The following is a 24,722-nucleotide window of genomic DNA, read 5'->3' on the forward strand; positions in this document are numbered from 1 at the left end:
GGTTGCTTGCCAACCGCCATAAAACCAAGGAAGAAGAAGAAGCACGCAGATGACTGCAGCAAAAACCAACGAAGAAGAATGAGGCTGATGAAGAACGGAAATTAGAGAAGACGGCGGATTGAGCAGTAAAGGAGAATATAACCTTTTTAACCTGGACGTATTACTGTTCACGAAGCTGTATTATATTGCTAAAGTATGACAGAGCCTCAATCAGCCCTGCTACTCAGGAGACAGCTTGCAGGTAATTAACATTCAGCGTTAGCTAGCTGGAAATGGTGGTTAAAAAAAAAAAATTAAAATGCTCTTCAGCACCTTTTTCTACATTAATGCCAATGTTCCATTTGTAATAAAATACGTCAGTATTAATATTGCGTCCTGACATAAAAGCGTCTTATAGAAGAAGATTTGTATGGCAAGTAAAGTTGTCACAAGTCCTGGGAAGCTAGCATGTTTATTAGCACTAGCATGGCTTGTGTTTACATTCACTCCATCCGACTTGTGCTGCGGGGAAATGAATGATCACAGCGAGTGCAGTTGCTGTTCCTACACGGGACTCTGTGTTGGCCCTGTGATTAGTTGGCGACTTGTCCAGGGTGTACACCGCCTTCCGCACGAATGCAGCTGAGATAGGCTCCAGCACCCCCCGCGACCGTGAAAAGGACAAGCAGTAGGAAATGGATGGATGGACTTCTTCCCGTAAGGGAAGACCAGTGGTGGTCAACCAAGCTATACAGCAAGCAGCGCGCAAACTATCTGGGTACAAAAGAGGCTTAAATCTTTCTTCAAAAAGCAGATACGAGCAAAAAAAAAAATCAGACTATGCAATGGAAAAAATCTTTATATCAATCATCAATCAATCAATGTTTATTTATATAGCCCTAAATCACAAGTGTCTCAAAGGGTTGCACAAGCCACAACGACATCCTCGGTACAGAGCCCACATAAGGGCAAGGAAAACTCACTCCAGTGGGACGTCGATGTGAATGACTATGAGAAACCTTGGAGAGGACCGCATATGTGGGTAACCCCCCACGCCACTCCAGGGGAGACCGAAAGCAATGGATGTCGAGTGGGTCTGACATAATATTGTGAAAGTCCAGTCCATAGTGGATCCAACACATAAGCGAAAGTCCAGTCCACAGTGGATCCAACACAACAGTGAGAGTCCAGTCCATAGTGGGGCCAGCAGGAAACCATCCCGAGCGGAGACGGGTCAGCATCGCAGATATGTCCCCATATATATACTTTATAAAAAAAGATTTGTTGAGTGACATCAAGGATTATACGTCATTCACGTTCCCAGACATCGAACGTTTGTGCTCCAGACGCCTTTCTACACGACCAAACTAATGGAAACTTGGAAACGCATGGAGGTCTACAACTTTTGTGTGTGGCTTGATCAAGGCCATTGGTAGTCAAGACTCTCCCGGATAAATATGCATCGTTTTTCCTCGTGTAAGGTTGCATTTCATGGTTTCGCGTCTACAGCCGTGTTTGCCTTGTTGTTGCGCCTGCCGTTTACGAGCATGCGTGTTTTTCACTGTCTTTGTATTTCTAGAGTTAAATAAAAACCCAGTAGAAGGATTCTCAGCGGGTCTGATTGAGGATAATGATCTTTACAGATGGGAAGTACTGATCATCGGTCCACCAGACACACTTTAGTAAGTAACCAATATTGGATTGTTTTCTTCTTTGATTGCTCTCAATGTTTTTTGAAAGTGTTCGTAGTTTTGACGATGTTCCAGTAATTTTTCTATTTGGCCCTTTTTTAATGTTCACAGTGAAGGTGGTGTGTTTAAAGCTCATCTGACATTTCCCAAAGACTACCCTCTCAGGCCACCTAAAATGAAATTTATCACAGATATTTGGCATCCTAATGGTAGGTACAGACAGGAGCTTGATCATGTTTTCAAAAATACTTGATGACCTCAAATATGAAGCAGGCTTAATGTCACATTAACTCATTTAAAGTGGATAGAAAGTGTCCGCGTGCACCTGCATGTGTGTGCGTAATTGTGCACGCCACAAAGTAAGACTTTGTTAAATGACTGCATTAGTTTTATGTCTGATCTCTGGCTGCTCGATTTTGGTCTGATCAGCACTCCTCAAATTGCCTAACAAAAGCTATGAAGAGCATTAATATGTAATATATATGAAGGGCATTGAAAAAACAAGTTTTTTGCTACAGTAGAAAGTTGAGCTCGGTGAGTAAATTGACAACAAACTTCTTCACTGAAGTGAAAACCAGTGGTGGTCGACCAAGCTGTACAGCAAGCAGCGCACAAAGTATCTGAGTACAAAAGAGGCTTAAATCTTACTGCAAAAAGCCAAGACAAGAGACAAAAATCTCTAGACTGCTATGAGTCAATATTTATTATACTCAACACATTTTAAATTGTATTTAACTAAATGTCATACAATATTTTAACAAAGTCATTATTTTAAGGTGTGCACACTTCTGATATATTTTACTTTCTATACTTTTTCACTTGAATTCACTGTGCAACTTACATTAGCTTCATTGTGTGGTTCACTCTTAATTTCTTGTTATGCCATCTTTTCATGTTGACTAAAGCTACCTGACATTTTTTCTCTTTATCACTTATCACACTGCTTGATACTCCTGACTGTACTCCCACAAAATTCTAAAACATCATGTGAATTAATACTCTAGCTTTATATAGATTTATTTTGATATCATGTTTCTTTATACTTTAACTTTGTACATTTATTTTAATATCATATTTCTTTATACTCTTAATGTTGTAATTTTTTTTATTATCACATTTGTCCTTACTTTAACTTTGTACATGTATTAGAACAAAATATGACTTAATACTCTTTATTGGAGCAGTTTTGTACATTGATTTTGAAGATTGCATTGTCAATGTATAAGTCGTTAGACAAAAGCATAGTGATTGTGTTAAAATGTATTAAATATATTCCTCCTTGTTTTGTAGTTGACAAGAATGGAGATGTATGTATTTCTATTTTACACGAACCTGGGGAAGACAAGTACGGCTATGAAAAACCAGAAGAGCGTTGGCTTCCCATCCATACGGTTGAAACGATCATGATCAGTGTTATCTCCATGTTGGCAGACCCAAACGGTGACTCTCCTGCCAATGTGGATGCCGCAGTAAGTTTCTCATAATTTTCACTTATACTAGTACTTGTACTTATACTAGTACTTGCACATGTACTTGTACTTGACAAAAGTCTCAGGTATTTTCCCTCCCGTGCAGAAAGAGTGGCGGGAGGACAGGCATGGCGCGTTTAAAAGAAAAGTTGCCCGCTGTGTACGGAAAAGTCAAGAGACTGCGTTTGAGTGACTTTTAGCAATAATCTACATTCCATTTTCACAGTAAGTATGCTGCATTTTAAACTCATTCTTCTTGTTGAAAATGTTGACTTATTTCAACAATCATTCCTGCTCTGCCATTAACTTTTAAAGGCACTAATCAGTGTTTCCCACAGATTGCCAATATACTTGTGGATGTGGGGGGCGTAGTTGGGGCGTTGTCAATAAGATGTCATTATATACAGTAATTTGCATAAATGGTGATGATGCATATATTTTCTTTTAAACAGCTAAAAAGAATGTTTACACATATTGAAAAACAAACATGTGTTATTAATAATTAGTATCAAAGGGGCTGTTTGTAACTTGCTCACAGTTACATTTTTCAAAAACAAACAATATAACAAGATCAACATTGGCTGGCTTATGTTACCATTAGTGGTTTAACAGAACATATTGGTTTTAAAACTGTCTGTATTTTTCACAATTACTAAGTTTGTGTATACAAATTTTTACCGGCCGGAATAAAATTATTGGTGTTAACAGCGCTCACTCACTCTGTCTCGTCAACACATACAGTACGTGCAGGGAGTGTGTGCACACATACAGTGTACAGTACAAGAGAAGCAATGAACAATTTGCAGTCTTGTTGTTGTTGTTGTTGTTAGGATATAATATACATTCAATGATGGCTAATGATAATTATCCAAATCGGTATCATTAGTCAACAACAACCAAAGCTACTGTGTGTGCGTTGTTATGTACTTACGTAGTTATGCCATTGCGCCTTAGAAGCCGTAAGAGGGCGGGATATACCATTGGAAAGTTAGCGCCCTCTAGACATATGTTCAAATGTTGCAAATGTAGCACCCTGAAACTAGAGTTGGATGTAAAATCTAAAGTTGTATTATTATGCATAAATAGAATAATATTTATTCTATTTTTGGTTAAATGCATTATGCAATGTTTTTCATTTGTCATATTCATCTCCGCGTATGATTCGTTTTGAGTATTGGGAAGGGGAGCTGCGTCATTTCCGAGGTTGTGTGTGTAATGCGGATGCTCAAAAAGAAAACAGGAAGTGAAACAGTGAGCGGGAAAAAGGAGGGATATATCAGAAAATGCCTGTAATATGAACCGTGGGCTTCTTGAATAAATATTGCACCGAAGAGACAACGTTTGGTCATTTTAAGGGTGCAACATAATTTTGGTGTTTCCGCCCGGTCAGGCGAAGTTATCCCCGTGGAAATAGTTTTGACGGAAACAGTGCAAGTGCAGTGAACTACCGAAATCAAGCTCGTTAATGATCGGCGAACGACGTTCACCCGCCGAAAGGAAAGGAGAAAGTCTACCAAACAAGACCAGCGATTTGTGAGTAAATACCAACACAGTCTGAACATGGATGTTGAGTGGGAATCACTACTGACCGAAATCGAAAAGAAACTTGTCACTTTATCAGTACGTCATCTCAAATTAATAAGTGAAGAGTTGAAATTAGGACTTGCGGAAGAAGTGCAATTGTCATGTCGCTTACTAAGGAGAGAAATTCTGAATTACTTGGAAAGTGAGGAGATGACAAGTTTAGAAGATGGAGGTTTGTCAATACTTTTGGCTACAAATGATTTCATCGATAACATCCAGAGAAAGACTGACGGCAGCAACGCACCTGCGGAGCCTGAAACTCCTGAGCAGTCAAATGTGGTCTTGGAGCGCCCTCTATTGGCAGCCGATGGTACTACAAGTCCAACAGTGCCAACAACGTCACATAGTAGTGTACCATACACAGAAAAAAAGCATGTCAATAACCGATCTGAATTGAATTTGCACCCAATGTACCTGTATAGAAAAGACTTTAGGATCATTGGACAAATAGGTGATGCAGGGCAAAAGGACAAATTAAATTACACCAGTCTCGAAAGACAAATTCAACATGGATTGAAAAAAGGTTATGATGAAGGTGAAATTGTGGAGGCAGTGATTCAATCAATTGCGCCTGATGTCAAAATAAGAAGTTACCTGGAAGGCAGACCAGAACTAACACTAAACTCATTAAGACAAGTTTTAAGGACGCATTTTGTTGAGAAAGACGCCACAGAGCTATTTCATATGCTGACACGAATGTTCCAAGAGCCTAAAGAAACCCCTATTCAGTTCCTCATCCGTGCCATGGATCTTAGACAGAAAGTCCTTCTTACATCTGAGAGAGCAAAGATTGGCCTAAAGTATAACCCAGAACTTGTATAGACACAATTCCTTCAAACATTGCTGACTGGCTTAAGTGATGATGCTGTACGCACAGACATAAAACCTTACCTACAGGACCCATCTGTGTCAGATGAAGTACTGCTTGACAAGATGAGTGCGGCCTACAGTGTGGAGTTAGAAAGGCGAAACAAACTCTCAGCTGTGACTAGGCTTAAAGGCATTAAAGTGGCAATGGTTCAGGAAGATGAAGGTGGTGATGATGTGCAGGTGTGTGCTCCAAAGAAAGACAAAAGTCACACGTCAAAGCCAAATCCAATAATAGACAAACTTGAAGCTAGTAATAAGGTAATCTGAAGCCTTGCAAAATCTTACTACACATGTTGCCTCTCTTGGTCTAATGAAACCAAAAGAAGAGAATATTGGGGCTAAACCAAAGCAAGATGACTCAAATAGTGCGAAACGGAAACAATTCAAATGTCGTGAATGCCAAAAATTAAATCCAGAGGGTAAATGCACGCATTGTTACAAGTGTGGAAGCAGCGAACATTGGGCTGTTGGCTGTCGAAAAGGAAAAATATATCATGCTTATTCAAGTAAAATTGAAGTCTGTGATGTTAAGCTAAACCATGCACCAATTACAGCGAGCGAGGGATCATGGTCCTCCTGCGCAAGCAGGAGAGAACGGCAAAACTAGTGGGACGAAGAAGCCTCATTCGGTGCGAACTTGGCGGTGTACCCACAACAGTGTTATGGGACACAGGGTCGCAAGTATCAATAGTTGATATGGAATGGAATGGAACGCATTTTCGTGATGCCGAAATTCGACCAGTGCATGAACTATTAGATGAAGGTAGCCTAGACCTCTCTGCCGCAAATGGCACAAAGATCCCATATGAAGGTTGGATAGGGGTCAAATTTAGCTTGCCTGACGATCCAGGAAGCGAATTAACAATCCCTTTACTAGTAAGCAGCCAGCCACTCGCCAAACCAATAATAGGTTTTAATGATATTGAAGAGTTAGCACCAATGAACAGCTCCACCCACAAAATAGCTAGCAAATTCATACACAGTCTTCAATCAGCATTGGACGTTGGTCACAGAAAGGCCAAAGCTGTATATTCAGTCCTGAAAAAGAAAACAGGCAGTTCAGACAGTCAAGTGGCTCAGGTCGGGAGACAAGATGTCATCATACCAAAACACGAGATGCTGACGATAGCCTGTGGAAAACTGAATAAGAACATACTCAGGACAGAATATGCACTTTTGGAACCGAATGAAATTGCACCATGGCCAGCTGCACTCCAGGTGAAGCAACAAATAATCAAGCTACCAGATGACAAATCTGTAGTAACTGTAGTCGTTGAAAAAAATACGGATGACAACATCAGACTACAAAACAGAACCGTGCTTGGTTGGTTATATACTGTAGATGACCTTAAGAACATTGAGCAAGTTGAGCAGAAGAAAGAGACAACTGTGAAGGAGTGTGACACACATCAACCCAAAGAACAAACCTGGGACCCACCAGTTGACCTCTCACACCTAACGTCAGAACAACAGCGGAAAGTGAGACAGATGCTAAGGGAAGAGAGTGAGGGGTTCGCTCAAGATGATTGGGACACAGGATGCATTCCGGAGCTGCAGATGACTATTCGATTAAAGGATGACATCCCAGTCACAAAGACTTACAATGCCATTCCCCGGCCGCTGTATCAGGAAGTAAAGAAACACATCCAAGATTTGCTTAGCCGCGGCTGGATACAGAAGTCAAGTTCTTCCTACTCATCGCCAGTTGTCATCGTGAGGAAAAAGGATGCTTCTATCAGACTCTGCATTGATTACAGACAACTGAATGCCAAAACACACCCTGATAGACACCCAATTCCGCGAATTCAAGAGATCTTAGAAAATCTTGGGGGGAATTCATGGTTCACGGTGCTCGACCAAGGGAAGGCATACCACCAGGGGTTTGTCAGTGAAGAGAGCCGATCGTGCACTGCCTTTATTACACCCTGGGGGTTATACGAATGGCTTCGGATCCCATTCGGGCTGACGAATGCGCCCGCCGCCTTTCAGCGGTACATGGATGGTTGCCTAGGAGACCTGAGGGATGAAATGTGTGTGCCTTACCTTGACAACATTCTGGTGTTCAGCAAGGACTTTGATCAACATGTGGAAAATGTAAGGAAAGTACTTCAAAGACAGAAAAGTTGTGGCATCAAACTCAGACCAAAGAAATGTGACTTGTTTAAGAAAGAAGTGTGCTATGTGGGGCGTGTCATTTCTGAGGAGGGGTACTGTATGAATCCAAAAGAGGTAGAGGTAATCCAAAACCTGAAAAGAAAACAACCCAAGACAGTGCGAGAAGTGAGATCACTAGTCAGCTTCCTGGACTACTACAGGTCTTTCATTGCCAATTTCTCAAGGATAGCCAAACCCTTGTACGAGTTGCTTGCCCATCCAAAAACTGAGAAGAGATCAATGCAGAAAGGGAAATGTAGTCGTTCAACCCAGCTCCCTCCATCTCAGCCAGTGGAATGGACAGCGCAACATCAACTAGCTCTGGAAAAGCTGATAGACATGTTATCTGATCCCCCAATAATGGCCTATCCAGATCTAGAGAAGCCATTTGTCCTACACGTTGATGCATCTGAAGATGGTCTTGGGGCAGTATTGTATCAGCGTCAAGGAACAGCACTTAGAGTGTTTGGCTATGGATCGCGCACACTCACCCCAACAGAGAAGAATTACAGACTCCACTCAGGAAAACTGGAATCCCTCGGTCTCAAATGGGCGGTGACTGAGCGGTTCCGAGACTACCTCTTCCACGCTCCGCACTTTACAGTCTACAGCGATAACAACCCCCTTACATACGTAATGAAGACAGCAAAGTTGAATGCAGTGGGACATCGCTGGGTGTCAGAATTGGCTGATTTTAGGTTCACTCTTAAATACAGACCAGGGAGCGCCAACCGTGATGCCGACTTTCTATCTCGCCAATCGACTGCAATGGAGGAGATCATGGAGGGATGCACTGAGGAATATGGACCAGAAGACATTGCAGCCGTGGGAGAAGCACTGCAAGTCTGTGGCAAAAGTGAGAGAGAATGGATCTCAGCCATAACCTGTAATGTAGACGTGCTGCAGGAGTTGTCGTCCACCGACACAGTCATTTCCTCAATACCACCTGAGCGTATCCGAGCAGATCAGAACAAAGATGACGTCATATGCAGAGTGATCACTTTGAAGCAGCAAAGGGAACATTTGCGATACAAGGACAAGATGAGGGAAACAAGTCCGGTGAAAGCTCTTACTGAGAGAGTGGACTCGTCTTTACCTTGACCAGGATGGTCTGCTGCGACGAAAGAGTGCCTCCTACACGCAACTTGTCATTCCTGAAAGTTTGAAGCCATTGATTTATCAGCAGCTACATGAGGAAATGGGACATTTAGGTGCTGATAGGATGGTCCACTTGGCCAGAACAAGATTCTTTTGGCCGGAAATGAGACAAGAAATGGAGCACTATGTGACAAGAGTCTGTCGCTGCTTAAAGCAGAAGAAACCAAACAGAAAAACAAAGACACCCTTGCAAAGTATAACAACGACCGCTCCATTCGAAATGATTTCAATCGATTATTTGCATTTGGAGAGAAGCAAAGGTGGAGGGGAGTATATTTTAGTGGTAATCGATCATTTCACTAAATTTGCCCAGGCCTACGCCACACCAAACAAGTCAGGCAAAACAGCAGCACGCAAGATCTTTGATGACTTTGTCTTAAGATTTGGATTTCCTGGAAAGATCCATCATGACCAAGGAAAATAATTTGAGAATGAGCTATTCAAAAAGTTGCAAAAGTACAGTGGGATACAGCACTCAAGAACAACGCCGTATCACCCGCAATCTAACCCAGCAGAACGCTTTAACAGAACATTACTTGGCATGCTACGGACACTGGAGGAGACCCAGAAACCCAACTGGAAGGACTACTTGAATAAAGTGGTTCATGCCTACAATTCCACCGTCTATGAAGCCACAGGGTTTACCCCGTACTTCTTGCTTTTTGGGAAAGAACCAACTTTGCCAATTGACCTCATGTTCCCGAGGGAACCACCACAATCTCAATCTCAAGCAGCCTATGCTGAGAAATGGAAAGCGTCAATGCAAGAAGCCTATAACATCGCCCAGGAAAACCTGAGAAAATCCGGTGAAAGAGGACTGAAGTACTACAACCAGAGAGCGTGGAGTTCTGTTCTTCAACCTGGTGACCACGTACTTATCCAGAACTTATCACGAAGAGGAGGACCAGGGAAGATCTGCGCGTACTGGGAGGACAAGGTTCACGTTGTCAAAGAACGCAGAGGCACTGAAAGTCCAGTGTATGTGGTTCGACCGCTAGATGGAGAAGGAAGAGAAAGAGTTATTCACCGTAATCTTCTGCTACCCTGTCCTTACCTCATCGATGGCCCAACGAACAAACATTTTGGAAAGCCAGAGAAGAAAAGCAGACCCAACACAAAGACCAAGGTGTGTGAAATCCCTAGAGATGCAGAGAGCTCAAGTGAGGATGAGTATAACTTGTGGATCCCAAGGCAGTCTCAGGACACTCCCCTAAATCCACACGCACCAGTCTTCAAGCCTGTGGGAGAGAACCACTCCACAGTGGAACCTGAAATAGAGGACTTCGACGACAGGAGTCGGCGACAAGATGGGGACGATGCCATTCAACAAGGACAGCGAACACGAGATGACGGGACCAAGGACATGCAAGGGAGCAAAGACCAAGACATGGACCTTGACATCTCAGCACCAGAGCTTCAGGATGAAGATGGTGTCCTGTCTTCAGCAGATTCCACATTCTCAGAGGACAGTGAACATGCCGAGAGAATGAGACGGTCTACAAGAACACGCCAACCAAGACATATCCTTTCATATGCTAGATTAGGACAACCTAGTAATGCATTAGTCTAAAGGTGATGTGTTTGTTGTATAGTAACCCCCAAAAAGTTTGACTCTAGAGTGACATAGTTCATGTTTGGTAAATCTGTTCTGTAATGATTGAGTGCTTCACACAATACTTAAATTATCACCAGTCTTTATGTGTAAAGCCTTACAAAAGACTATGTCAGAGACTACACTGAAGGTGATGAGTGAAAGAAAAAAGACTGTCACCAGGTTTGAGTGACACGTGATGGACTTTGCTGAACTACACTGAAAGCATGTATAATGTGAATACGCATTAAGTATGGTGAAATAGTAGATTGCTATATGTGACTTAATGGACTTGGGAGGCCTACCAACGAACCGTGAATAAGGACATTACACCAAACGCAGTAACAAATATGTGTTTATTTATACTGTGGCCATGCTGTGTAGTCAATGGGATGTGAGTGTAATTGTGTTGTGTGTTGGTAAGTCATTCATGGGTTGTGAAAAAGTTTGTTAAACAGACAGGTGTATGGGAACATATCTTTTTTTAGTGGGGGAGGGTGTAGCACCCTGAAACTAGAGTTGGATGTAAAATCTAAAGTTGTATTATTATGCATAAATAGAATAATACTTATTCTATTTTTGGTTAAATGCATTATGGAATGTTTTTCATTTGTCATATTCATCTCCGCGTATGATTCGTTATGAGTATTGGAAAGGGGAGCTGCGTCATTTCCGAGGTTGTGTGTGTAATGCGGATGCTCAAAAAAAAAACAGGAAGTGAAACAGTCAGCGGGAAAAAGGAGGGATATATCAGAAAATGCCTGTAATATGAACCGTGGGCTTCTTGAATAAATATTGCACCGAAGAGACAACGTTTGGTCATTTTAAGGATGCAACACAAACAGCCCCTTTAAAGCAGAACAGCACTTTTTTGGAATTTTGCCTATCATTCACAATCCTTTTGTAAGACAAGAACAAATGTTTTCCTTTTTCATGCATTTTAAATACTAAAGACATATGATCAAATGTCTGCTTAAATGGAGTCTATTGGGAGCTGCTCTACTCTGCCTTTAAAGCCCTTCAAAGAACATCGAAACACTTTAAGGTTTTATGTACATGTTATAAGTACATATGTAATGTAGTAACAGGCATATTCATAATAACATTTAATATTTACATATTTTGATCATTTTAGGAATACGCGGCGCATTAATTTAAAAACTCATCACGACAATCGCTTTTTTTTTCCAACTTCATCACTGATTAAAACTCAATACAGACTTCAGTTGTGTCGTCGGATTTGCGGCCTCATGTTTTGGACACTCGGGTGAAGAGAGGGGCGGAGCTTTCTACCGATCACCACCTGGTGGTGAGTTGGCTGCAATGGTGGGGGAGGATGCCGGACAGACCTGGCAGGCCCAAACGCATTGTGAGGGTTTGCTGGGAACGTCTGGCAGAGTCTCCTGTCAGAGAGAGTTTCAATTCCCACCTCCGGAAGAACTTTGAACATGTCACGAGGGAGGTGCTTGACATTGAGTCCGAATGGACCATGTTCCGCACCTCTATTGTCGAGGCGGCTGATTGGAGCTGTGGCCGCAAGGTAGTTGGTGCCTGTCGTAGCGGTAATCCTAGAACCCGTTGGTGGACACCGGCGGTGAGGGATGCCGTCAAGCTGAAGAAGGAGTCCTATCGGGTTCTTTTGGCTCATAGGACTCCTGAGGCAGCGGACAGGTACCGACAGACCAAGCGGTGTGCGGCTTCGGCGGTCGCGGAGGCAAAAACTCGGACATGGGAGGAGTTCGGGGAAGCCATGGAAAACGACTTCCGGACGGCTTCGAAGCGATTCTGGACCACCATCCGCCGCCTCAGGAAGGGGAAGCAGTGCACTATCAACACTGTGTATGGTGAGGATGGTGTTCTGCTGACCTCGACTGCGGATGTTGTGGATCGGTGGAGGGAATACTTTGAAGACCTCCTCAATCCCACCAACACGTCTTCCTATGAGGAAGCAGTGCCTGGAGAATCTGTGGTGGGCTCTCCTATTTCTGGGGATGAGGTTGCTGAGGTAGTTAAAAAGCTCCTCGGTGGCAAGGCCCCGGGGGTGGATGAGACCCGCCCGGAGTTCCTTAAGGCTCTGGATGCTGTGGGGCTGTCTTGGTTGACAAGACTCTGCAGCATCGCGTGGACATCGGGGGCGGTACCTCTGGATTGGCAGACCGGGTTGGTGGTTCCTCTCTTTAAGAAGGGGAACCGGAGGGTGTGTTCTAACTATCGTGGGATCACACTACTCAGCCTTCCCGGTAAGGTCTATTCAGGTGTGCTGGAGAGGAGGCTACGCCGGATAGTCGAACCTCGGATTCAGGAGGAACAGTGTGGTTTTCGTCCTGGTCGTGGAACTGTGGACCAGCTCTATACTCTCGGCAGGGTCCTTGAGGGTGCATGGGAGTTTGCCCAACCAGTCTACATGTGTTTTGTGGACTTGGAGAAGGCATTCGACCGTGTCCCTCGGGAAGTCCTGTGGGGAGTGCTCAGAGAGTATGGGGTATCGGACTGTCTGATTGTGGCGGTCCGCTCCCTGTATGATCAGTGCCAGAGTTTGGTCCGCATTGCCGGCAGTAAGTCGGACACGTTTCCAGTGAGGGTTGGACTCCGCCAAGGCTGCCCTTTGTCACCGATTCTGTTCATAACTTTTATGGACAGAATTTCTAGGCGCAGTCAAGGCGTTGAGGGGATCTGGTTTGGTGGCTGCAGGATTAGGTCTCTGCTTTTTGCAGATGATGTGGTCCTGATGGCTTCATCTGGCCAGGATCTTCAGCTCTCGCTGGATCGGTTCGCAGCTGAGTGTGAAGCGACTGGGATGATAATCAGCACCTCCAAGTTTGAATCCATGGTTCTCGCCCGGATAAGGGTGGAGTGCCATCTCCGGGTTGCGGAGGAGACCCTGCCCCAAGTGGAGGAGTTCAAATACCTCGAAGTCTTGTTCACGAGTGAGGGAAGAGTGGATCGTGAGATCGACAGGCGGATTGGTGCGGCGTCTTCAGTAATGCAGACGCTGTATCGATCCGTTGTGGTGAAGAAGGAGCTGAGCCGAAAGGCAAAGCTCTCAATTTACCGGTCGATCTACGTTCCCATCCTCACCTATGGTCATGAGCTTTAGGTTATGACCGAAAGGACAAGATCACGGGTACAAGCGGCCGAAATGACTTTCCTCCACCGGGTGGTGGGGCTCTCCCTTAGAGATAGGGTGAGAAGCTCTGCCATCCGGGGGGAGCTCAAAGTAAAGCCGCTGCTCCTCCACATCGAGAGGAGCCAGTTGAGGTGGTTCGGGCATCTGGTCAGGATGCCACCCGAACGCCTCCCTAGGGAGGTGTTTAGGGCACGTCCGACCGGTAGGAGGCCACGGGGAAGACCCAGGACACGTTGGGAAGACTATGTCTCCCAGCTGGCCTGGGAACGCCTTGGGATCCCCCGGGAGGAGCTGGACGAAGTGGCAGGGGAGAGGGAAGTCTGGGCTTCCCTGCTTAAGCTGCTGCCCCCGCGACCCGACCTCGGATAAGCGGAAGAAGATGGATGGATGGATGAACAGACTTCATGACAGCCAACAAACGTAATAAAACATCACTTACCCGTACAATGTCTGCTGTCATTAAGATGCCGACTGATAGAATGTTGTGTATTTCCGTTTAGCTGAAAAATGACTCATAATCCTTTCGAAGAAAAGGGGGGTGGAACCAAGCGTCTTTTTGTGTCATTTTTCACCATTTCCGGGTCTAAATTGGCTGTCAAAGTCTACCAATTTGTTGGATTACATCCTCATTCTTCTGCTATCCAGGTGAGAGGCATGATTTATGATCCATAATAAACTTCCACGAGCAGGGAAGCGAGAAAGCAGCTGACCAGTCGATATTGTCAACATAGGCACACAACCTTGTGATCACGGCGCCGCTATAGTTTTGTGTGTTAGCGCTTATAATAACAATATTACTAATACTTGGTTAATATTCAAGTCATCAAGGTGTATTTATACTTATGTGTTCACCAATGGAGTATTGTTGGTGGTTTTTGGATGGCTATTTATTGGGTTTTATGAGCGTAATAAAGGACCTTCCTTTGGCTCCGTTGTAAGCAGACTTTTATTTGCAAATTAGAATGCATTAAAAAAAATACATCCGTCATCATGTCTTTCATAATTATTGTGAACGATAGGCACAATTCCCCAAAAAGCGCTGTTCCCCGTTAAATTGTATATATTTTTTATACTAATTAATGTTGGTCTATTTTTGTTGCGTAGTGTAACACTTTTTTTGTAATCACTCTTTTAAATTTGAGATGAAAAAAACGACTTGAGGTTGTCTTTTGACATTCTCCACAATGCAGTTACAGTAAAAGAATGCACACAAAGGAAAGTACTAATATACACAAGAAGTGCACATGCATGTAGGAATCATGTTAAATCAACAAAACTGTTTGTTGTCAATTGAAAAAAGCAATACAATTATACAGGGCAAAGGTTGGCTCTAATGCTGCTAACTTAATGCCAACGTACAATGGACAGGCTCATTAACATAATTAGCGGAGCGAACTTGTACAAACATTTATTAAATCAGATGTTGACATAAAACAGCAGGTGCATTTATACTTACAGGCATATGTTCACCAAATTCTGTAGAACAATTAATATCGACCGCTAACTTGGTACTCAGTGAGCCTTCTTCTTTTGCCGTGAGTGTGTGTGCATGCGTGAAGTGTGTCATAAGGTAAAGTGTTACTGTGTCGCAAAATCTTTAAAAAAAACAAAACGTAAAACATATATGTATATTCTTTTATTTTTTTACTTTGCGGCCTTAATTTACTCGTGGCAGCCCACCATAAATAAATGGATATATTGGAAACTGCACTTTTTTATCATCTGCAAAAACATGAAGTCAGTTGATAGCACACATTTACACACTCCAGTGTAGAAAGTTTTTTTTAAATATATGAATACACTACTGAACATCTTCAGATCATGTCAACTGTTCACTTTTTATGTTGTATATTTAACCAGATTTTGAGGAGATAGAAGTAGAGCATCAAAGATAGAAATAGAACAAAATATCGTAGACAGAAGTAAAATAGAGTAGATAATAATAATAATGAATTAGCACTTTTTCTAGTAACTCAAAGTGTGTTACATTGAGAAACCATTTGTGGCCACTGCTGCCCTCGAGTAGACTGGGGGAATCGTTGCTGCCAGTTTGCGCCTCAGACCATCACCAAACATTTGTACACAAGCGTGAGCGGCACTGGGAGCAAGGTGGGTCAGGTGTCTTGCTCAAGGACACAACAACCGTGACAGGAACCCTCAAGTTTCTGGACGCTGTACCCTCCTCACACCACCAGTCATATAGAAGTAGAACATAGTAGGTAGAAGTTGAACAGAGTATGTAGTACAACTGAAAAGTACAGTAGAGAAGTAGAACATAGTAGATAATAGAACAGAGTAGATAGAAGTAGGGCATACAACCCCTGGCAAGAATTATGGAATTAGCAGAATTGGAGGAAGGGAGTTCAATTGTTTAAACTTTTAGAAAAAAAGCAGTTAACAAACATGACTCAAAAACCATCGTTGTTTCAAATGGCAATTTTTTGGTTTTAAGAAATACTGAAATAAATCAAAAATATAAATTGTGGTATTCTCAGGGCATTTAATCAATCGCAACTGGACTGTTTGGTTTGTCTTAAAAGATGTTTTTCCTCTCATTCAAGTAGGCTTCATCAGTTTGTGCTTGTAGACTTAGGTTGGTCAGATCTAGTCTAGCGGCTGGTGCCTAAACCCCAAATATTTATACTCCAAAACCAAAAGAGTGTGCCTGGGCAAGGATGGTTTTGCCCTATCGTAGTGAGAAAAAACTGAACTGTACTGATGAAGCCTACTTGAATGAGAGGCGAAACGTCTTCTAAGACAAACCAAACAGTCCAGTTGCGATCGATTGAATGCCCTGAGATTAAAATGACCTGGATGAATGAGAACATTCATAGACCTAAATTGTAGTAGTCCGTAACAGTTTAATTTTTAGTCCAAGCTGAGTAAAGAAATTACCGAATAATTCAAATGTCAGAAAAAAGTTATGTAATGACCCTGCAAAATAAAATTTTCTAAACTAACACATGTATCAGATTAAATCTGTTCATTAGTCTGAAGTTAAAATTAAGTGTTCACACCTCGTAGAGCTGTTGCACCAGGTGGCTTGACAGAATCATGGCTCCGAAACGAGAGATACCAATTGAAACAAAAGAGACTATTATCAAACTTCTTCAAGAAGGCAAATCATCACACATTGTTGCAAAAGATGTTGATTGTTCACAGTCAGCTGTGTCCAAAATCTGAACCAAGTACAAACAACATGGGAAGATTGTAAAAGGCAAGCATACTGGTAAACCAAGGAAAACATCAAAGCTTCAAGACTGAAAACTTAAAGCAACATGTCTTGAAAACAGAAAATGCACAGCAAAACAAACTAAGAACCAATGGGCGGAAATTGGAGTCCGAGATGTGACCGATCTATAAGAAACCACCTAAAGGAAATGGGATTTAAAATACAGAAAAGCTCAACAAAAGCAGTCATTAACACTTAAACATAAAAAAACAAGGTTCCAATGAGCTAAGGGAAAAGCAGTCTTGGACTATGGTTGACAGGATGAAAGTCATATGTTGAATAAGTCAATGATGAATCTACAAATCTGCATTGAGCAAGGTGATGACTGCCTAAAGAAAACATGCTCATTGATAATATGGGGTTGCATATCAGGCAAGGACACTGGGGAGATGGCTGTCCTTACATCTTTAATAAATGCAGTTGTTTACATTGACATTTTGGAAACGTTTCTTATTCTATCAATTGAAAGGATGTTTGGGGACGATGACTTCATTTTTTTAAGATAATTCATCTTGCCATAAAGCAAAACTATAAAAAATTTAAATATGAAGTCGATGTCACGGCCTGCAAAAAGACTGAATCTCAATCTAATTGAAAATGTGGAGTGGAAATTAAAAGAAATGGTCCATGACAACACTCTATCTAACCTGCAAAGCTGATATCTGACAACAGCAATCAGAGAAAGTTGGCGCAAGATTGATGAAGAGCAGTTCATGCCTCTGAGTCTGCAAGATACCAAAGACGATAAAAATGGGACCCATTACCTCCCTGCTTGGCACTCAGCATCAAGGGTTGGAGTTGGGGGTTAAATCACCAAAATGATTCCCGGGCACGGCGCCGCTGCTGCCCACTGCTCCCCACTGCTCCCCAAGGGGATGGGTCAAATGCAGAGGACAAATTTCACCACATCTAGTGTGTGTGTGACAATCATTGGTACTTTAATCTTTAATTTATAAAAGCTGTGGGTGGTGAAACAAAGTACTAGTGGTGTGTTGGAGTATTTTTTTTAAGACTCTATATTTTTTTTCCCCAGAATTGAGTGATTCCATAATTTGTTCACTCTATTTGATCTATAAATGAAACTTACTGACTACCACACAATTTAAAGAAAAACAATTAAAGATCAAAATGATATTCCTCCAGTACTGGTGATTCCATCATTTCCAAGGGTTGTAGAAGATATAAATTAGAGGAGTAAAACAAACTAAATAGATATCATGATGGCAAAGCTTAAAAAAACTTTGCCTTAGAATGCTGAAGGATTGTTGACCTGCACAAACACTGCAGTAAGAATGTCATTTAACTTTCTTTTTCAATTTGAAATTTTTTTTTTCTTTATCCTGTTTTAGCATTTTCGTATGCTGGTCTGTTGAAATTATTACTTTTGTTGCAGTGAAGGTTCTTGGACTGAAAGTCCATGTTTGCTGCACTCTTACACCATGTTGCCAGCATCCTCCTCTTATTTTGGCAGGAAGATGTCGCCTGGCTCCTCTCGGCTGCACCAGAACATTCATCTGATCACAGCTGACACAAGCAGGTGCCAACTGACACTGACAAACATTACAAACAAGTCTATGAACTGCTTCAACATTCAGGAAGATTTGTAAATACATCATGTAAGTACTGTAGCACATATCCACTTCTGCTCGGATGTTTACATAATTAATGGCACTACATGATTTGTTTCTAGGATGCAATGATGCAACATAACTTCTCAATGATTTTAGAAACAAGAATTGGGAACAAAAACACTTGAAATTATAACACTTAACAAGTTTCCCCTTTTTGTATCCACCAACAAGCGTCTGGCATAATATGTATGCTATATTTCATCATTCTTCATTCAAAACTGCTTGCTTTTCTAGCACGAATATGGCTTTTCATCTGAAACCTCGTCAACAATCGAGTCCCTTGGTGTTGAAGTGGCTTACGTTCATTTTCATCAGAACAATTAAGTTAGCACATAGAAATGAGGAGCTCATTAGGGCATTATAGAATGTTGAACTAAACCCTAGTTTTATTCCATAAGCAGTTTTGTTGTGTGTCCATTTGGAGCCTCTAGATCAGGGTCCCAAAGCTTTTTCCACTAAGAGCCGTATAACAAAAAGTCAAAGTATGCAGAGGCTATTTTGATAGTCTTTTTTTTTTTTTTTAATGCTTAAAGCAGACATTACGTATGCAGTGGTTCTCAAATTTGTTTCACCAAATACCACCTCAGAAAAAAACTTTGCTCACCAAGTACCTCCATTAGCAATATTAAAAACAAGGTAGAGGTTTTATTTAACAAGTATATTTTAATATTTTGGCTTCTGTAACATTACACACAATTTGAACAGTAACACTGTATTTGAATATAGTAAAAATTAGGGATGTAACGGTACACAAATATTTCGGTTCGGTACGTACCTCGGTTTAGAGGTCACGGTTCGGTTCATTTTCGCTACAGTAAGAAAACAACAAAATATAAATGTTTTGGTTATTTATTTACCAAATTTGTAAACAAGAGCTTTATCCTTTTACATTGGGAACACTATAATCATTCTGCCCACGTTAATCAACATTAAACTGCCTCAAGTTGTTGCTCAGATTATATATAATGACAAAACTTTTCTTCTACATATAAAAAGTGCAACATTAAACAGTTTCAAGTCAACTCATCATGCTTAATTTATTACAGCATTTGGGAAGCCTGCAGTTGATTTTTATTATGTAAATATTATATTTTTATCAACATGTGATAGCAGGGACCCTGCCATTCAAAACTAGGCTGCTGCATTTCTAATGAATAATGTAACTATAGCTGAAAAAATGGTACAATAGCAATAGGAGAGACTATTTATCCCTGAACACCATGGAGTTCATGTAGGATTAATGATGCAGTTACATTATTATATCAACTATCAGAGACAGACACTCTTCATTTAACATAATGTCCTTTTTTGCTGCTTCAACACAGAAAAAGGTAAAGTGAAATAACAGACAGACAGGGCTTTGCTGTCCATAACACACACACACACACCGCAAAATGAGCTAACATTACGCTAAAAGCGAATTAGCCTTCACCTCAAGCCAGGACTGCGAGCGAGCTGAACTGCCTTTTATATTTCTAGAAGGTCAACGGGCTCATAGTGATGTTACTATAAGTTGACTGGGAGGTGTTAATTATAATTTGGGGAGAGTCCGCTGCCTGATGCTTACCTGCTAAACGCTAAGCACTGACTACATGCGCACTGAATACCCACTGCTGATTGGCTGTTACTGCTCTGAATATGCACTGCTGATTGGCTGTTACCGCTCCATTTGTAACCAATCAGATGGTTGTGTGGGTGGGACAATGCTGGGTGCTGTGTAGAGAGAGGACTGACAGAGACAGGGGCAGAAGGAAGCGGAGTCGGCTACTTAATATGTTGGTGTGGAAACTCGTTCGGTATACCTCCGAACCGAAACCCCCGTACCGAAACGGTTCAATACAAATACGCGTACCGTTACACCCCTAGTAAAAATAAAACACTGTACTTTAATGAGGTGATTCTTTGGCATACCCTAGATGTAGCCCGTGTACACGTACCACAGTTTGAGAATCACTGCATTTGTTTAATGACACTTAGTGTCAGCATTGTTATAGGTGACAAAGTTTATCATTATTATCGTATTTTCCGGACTATAAACTGCTACTTTTTTTCACCGCTTTAATCCTGCGGCTTATAAAACGCTGCAGCTAATTTATGGATTTTCTTTGCTCGCAGCCATAATGTTTTGTATCCAACAAACAAGTTTTCATATTACACCGACGCCATCTATTGGACAGGTGCTCCGGGTTGAAAATGTACTTCCTGTTTAGTGCCTTGAACCGGAAGAATAACCGGCTATAACGGTTCTGCTCGAAAGGATTCTTTGTTCATCACTCCATGCAACTTTTCTAAGTTTTACAATACACTCAAATTTATATAATGCGGCCCAATATAACATGATATTCTATAAAACGCGGTCCTGCCATGGATCTTGAATTTTTGCTCGTTTACAACGCCGCATGGTGGCTAGTAGACTGTGACTAGCTAACAAGCTAAATCGGTTATGTGTCTTAGTCGTCTCACTGTAGCTTGTAGGCCTTTTAGGGCTGCTACAAACTGGGCTAATTAGCTCATTACGGCTAATGCTAGTAAGCGTGTCGACGGCATCTAAACTTATGATGTTACTCCGCTCCAAATGGTGGACACGTCCCTCTAGCAGGGACAATCTCTTCATGAGAATGGGGCTTCAGACCAGGGCTAGCTTATCTCCCGTAGCTTTGCAGCTTGCTAGATGAAAGTGAAGTGGTGATGAATTGATTACGTGGACCCCGACTTAAACAAGTTGAAAAACTTATTCGGGTGTTACCATTTAGTGGTCAATTGTACGGAATATGTACTGAACTGTGCAATCTACTAATACAAGTTTCAATCAATCAATCAAAGAAACAAAGAGAGCAAGTGCTGTTGTAAATTCAAAAAGACTACAAAATGTGTTGCAGAACGGCTAAAGAAGGCTACCTGTATTAAGAATTTAGAAGCACACAAAATAGAAAGATAGCACTTAGCTTTGACGAAAAAGCAGCATGAATGATCACAGCCCAACCAACGGCAGAGTGAACGAGCAACAGCGTGAACCATTTTCTTTGCCAGAATAAAACTAAATAAATATGTTACTAAATTAAAATAACAAAATATCGACACAGTGATAGAGCCCATCCCATTCAGTGACATAGGAGCACAATCCACCATTCACGTCTACGTCTGGTTTGGGTATCATGCCTTTGTCCATCCATCCATCCATTTCTACCGCTTATCCTTGTCATCCTTCAAAAAAAAAAGGGTAGGAAACATCCATCCATCCATCCATCCATCCATTTTCCTACCGCTTATTCCCTTCGGGGTCGCGGGGGGCGCTGGGGGTAGGAAACAAGGATTTCTATATAACGCGATCGTGTATTTTATGGACCCAACGACCGCGTTAGATCGGCCTTTGAGTGTATAACTTAAACACTTCCATCCATCCATTCATCCATCGTCTTCCGCTTATCGGAGGTCAGGTCGCGGGGCAGCAGCCTAAGCAGAGAAGCCCAAAATTCCCTCTCCCCAGCCACTTCGTCCAGCTCCTCCCGGGGGATCCCGAGGCTATCCCAGGCCAGCTGGGAGACATAGTCCCTCTCAACGTGTCCTGGGTCTTCCGCGTGGCCTCCTACCGGTCGGACGTGCCTTATGAGATGGTTCGGGCATCCTGACCAGATTCCCGACCATCTCATCTGGCTCATGTGGAGAAGCAGCGTCTTTACTCTGAGCTCCTCCCAAATGACAGAGCTTCTCACCCTATCTCTTAAGGGAGAGCCTAGCCAGCCAACGGAGGAAACTCATTTTGGCTGCTTGTACCCGGGTTCTTGTCCTTTTTTTTGAGTTTGAGTTTGAGTTTATTTCGAACATGCAAGCATACGACCCAAAACTCATGACCGTAGGAGAGGATGGGAACGTAGATCAACCGGTGAATTTGTGAGCTTTGTTTTCCGGCTCAGCTCCTTCTTCCCCACGATGGACTGATACAGGGTCTCCATCACTGCAGACGCCGCACCGATCCGCCTGGCAATCTCACGATCCACTCTCCCCTCACTCGTAAACAAGACTCCAAGGTACTTGAACTCCTCCACTTGGGGCAAGATTTCGTCCCCGACCTGGAGATGGCACGCCACCCTTTTCCGGGCGAGAACCATGGACTCTGACTTGGAGGTGTTGATTCTCATCCTAGTTGTTTCACACTCAAACAGTTCATACCTACAAAACCGTCCATTGCAACGTGTTTTGTCTGTCGGAGTGTTTTCATGCACATTTGTACGTGCTATCGCAATGTAATCAAGCTACCTTCGTTAGCATTAGCAAATATGCTAACACGATTACAAGTGTCTGTTAGTATTATTAACTTACAAAGGCATTCTTTTTGTATTGTTTTAGTTTCGTAGATTCACCAAAACGTCACTGTGGAGTTATTTAGTCTGTTTAGCTGATTGGAGAGCCAGCTTTCACAGCTAGTGGGTCCTTGACGATGACCTCAGTTTTGTTTGATCAGCCGTTTTACTATGAAGTGAAGTGTATTTATACAGCGCTTTTCTCTAGTGACTCAAAGTGCTTTACATAGTGAAACCCAATATCTAAGTTACATTTAAACCAGTGTGGGTGGCACTGGGAGCAGTTGGGTAAAGTGTCTTACCCGAGGACACAACGGCAGTGACTAAGATGGCGGAAGCGGGGATCGAACCTGGAACCCTCAAGTTCCTGGCATGGCCGCTCTACCAATCAATCTATTCTGCCCCACAGCTGTGTTATAGGTACCATTTGGAAACAATTAAGGTATGCAAATAATCTTTACAAAATATTTCGTACCGTTTAGCTGCGGCGTAAAGTCCGTTGCAGCAAATATATGCACACAATCTAACGCAACAAACTATGGGGAAAAAACAATATAAAAATGTCAGAAAAAAGAGCAAAAACACAATGTGATGAGAAAAAGATGTACATTTCATACTAATAATATTACAGCGTGTCACTTATAACATGGAGCTGGCACAACGTTTTGATACATGTCTGTTAGTAGAATTTAAAAAAAAATAGATATCAAAATATGCCATGCATACTTAGACTTTTCAAATTTTGTATTACATTTTCAGCTTTTTTCTCATTACATATCTTGTTGCTCTTTTTTCTTTTTCTTTTTTTCCCTAACATGTTGCGGGCCAACAAAACTCAAGCTGCGGGCCACAAATGGCCACTCTGCTCTAGATGTTGAATTGAGGTGAAGTTCAGTACTTCATCTACTTGAAGCAGCACTGGCAACCAAACTTCTTCACAGCTTGACTGACAGTAGCATACAAACTACTCCATCTTGGTTTCTAATGACTATCAAACTCCCATAGTGTCCACGAGGACCTTTCAGTCGTGCTTGAAGGTTTCAAAGACAAACAAGTATTTTTTAATTCAGTCTGTGGTGATTAAAAGTGCTGGTTCAACAGTTACCACTTCAAGATGTGATGGAGTCTTGACATTCCAGAACATTCTAACCTATTTCCTTTCATCTGAGTTGTACTTGCAGTATGTAAAATTGTTCGAAGTGATGATGTTTACAAATTGAATTAACAAACATGGGTACATTACAGTTTTTCTTACTTCTTCACTGACTTCCTTGGCTTTCACGTTCTTTTAATGTGTCAAATAATTGTATGCTGCCAAAGACCAACTTCACTGCATCGGGAAAGTATTCAGAGCGTTTCACTTTTCCACGTTTTTCTCTTACAGCCTTTTTTCCCAAAATAGAATAAATTCATTTTTGTTCTTCAAATTATAATGACAATACCCCATAATGACAATGTGAAAACGTTTTTTGTTTTTTTTAATTTGCAAATGTATTTAAAAAAAATAAAAATCACCTGTACTACTGAGCCCCTAAAGGGATATGGTGGAATTTTGTTTTTTATAATTGTTTTTATTTTTATTTATTTTTTAAGCATGTATCTCGTGCGCACAAATGTTTTTTTTTTTTTTTTTTTTATTAACTATATAAAAAGTTATAAAAAAAAAAATTTTAAATTGTAAAAAAAATGTATTTAAAAAAAAAATTTTTTAGACATGTATCTCTTGCGCACGAGATACATGTCTAAAAAAAAAATAATTATAAAAATTTCCCCCATGTCCCTTTAGGGGCTCCATACCTGTACTGTCCAGAAGTATTCACAGCTTTTGCTCAATACTTTGTTGATGCACCTTTGGCAGTAATTAAAGCAGGGAGGTCAAACATGCAGCCCGTGAATCGGATCAGACCCGCAAACAGGTTAAATCCGGCCCGTGAG

The 24,722-nt window shown here is 41.8% G+C and overlaps 1 protein-coding gene across 5 annotated transcripts; it reads left to right on the forward strand.

The window, feature by feature from the left end:
* Positions 1-24,351, forward strand: ube2g1a (ubiquitin-conjugating enzyme E2G 1a (UBC7 homolog, yeast)). 5 transcript variants are annotated; one of them, XR_009826306.1, is made up of 7 exons: positions 1-241; positions 1,559-1,661; positions 1,782-1,879; positions 2,961-3,139; positions 3,246-3,364; positions 18,327-18,471; positions 22,448-24,340. XR_009826306.1 is itself a non-coding variant. In XM_062048479.1 (6 exons), exons 1-5 carry the CDS (start codon positions 196-198, stop codon positions 3,330-3,332), a joined length of 513 nt encoding a protein of 170 aa, XP_061904463.1. In that variant the 5' UTR covers positions 1-195; the 3' UTR covers positions 3,333-3,364; positions 18,327-24,351. The 5 variants fall into 5 exon arrangements, 3 of the variants coding, with proteins under 3 accessions (XP_061904463.1, XP_061904465.1, XP_061904464.1); XR_009826307.1 differs by having other exon boundaries at positions 18,327-18,392; XM_062048479.1 differs by having other exon boundaries at positions 18,327-24,351.
* Positions 24,352-24,722: the final 371 nt, after the last annotated feature.

Source organism: Entelurus aequoreus, linkage group LG05 (genome assembly GCF_033978785.1).
Source record: "Entelurus aequoreus isolate RoL-2023_Sb linkage group LG05, RoL_Eaeq_v1.1, whole genome shotgun sequence".
Lineage (NCBI taxonomy): Eukaryota > Metazoa > Chordata > Actinopteri > Syngnathiformes > Syngnathidae > Entelurus > Entelurus aequoreus.

Excerpts from the sequence above, each read along its gene's own strand:
- ube2g1a (XM_062048479.1), top strand. The coding sequence starts at position 196 with ATGACAGAGCCTCAATCAGCCCTGCTACTCAGGAGACAGCTTGCAG. Across the intron at positions 242-1,558 it reads ACTCAGGAGACAGCTTGCAG|AGTTAAATAAAAACCCAGTA; the intron begins GTAATTAACATT and ends TTGTATTTCTAG. Across the intron at positions 3,140-3,245 it reads CTGCCAATGTGGATGCCGCA|AAAGAGTGGCGGGAGGACAG; the intron begins GTAAGTTTCTCA and ends CCTCCCGTGCAG.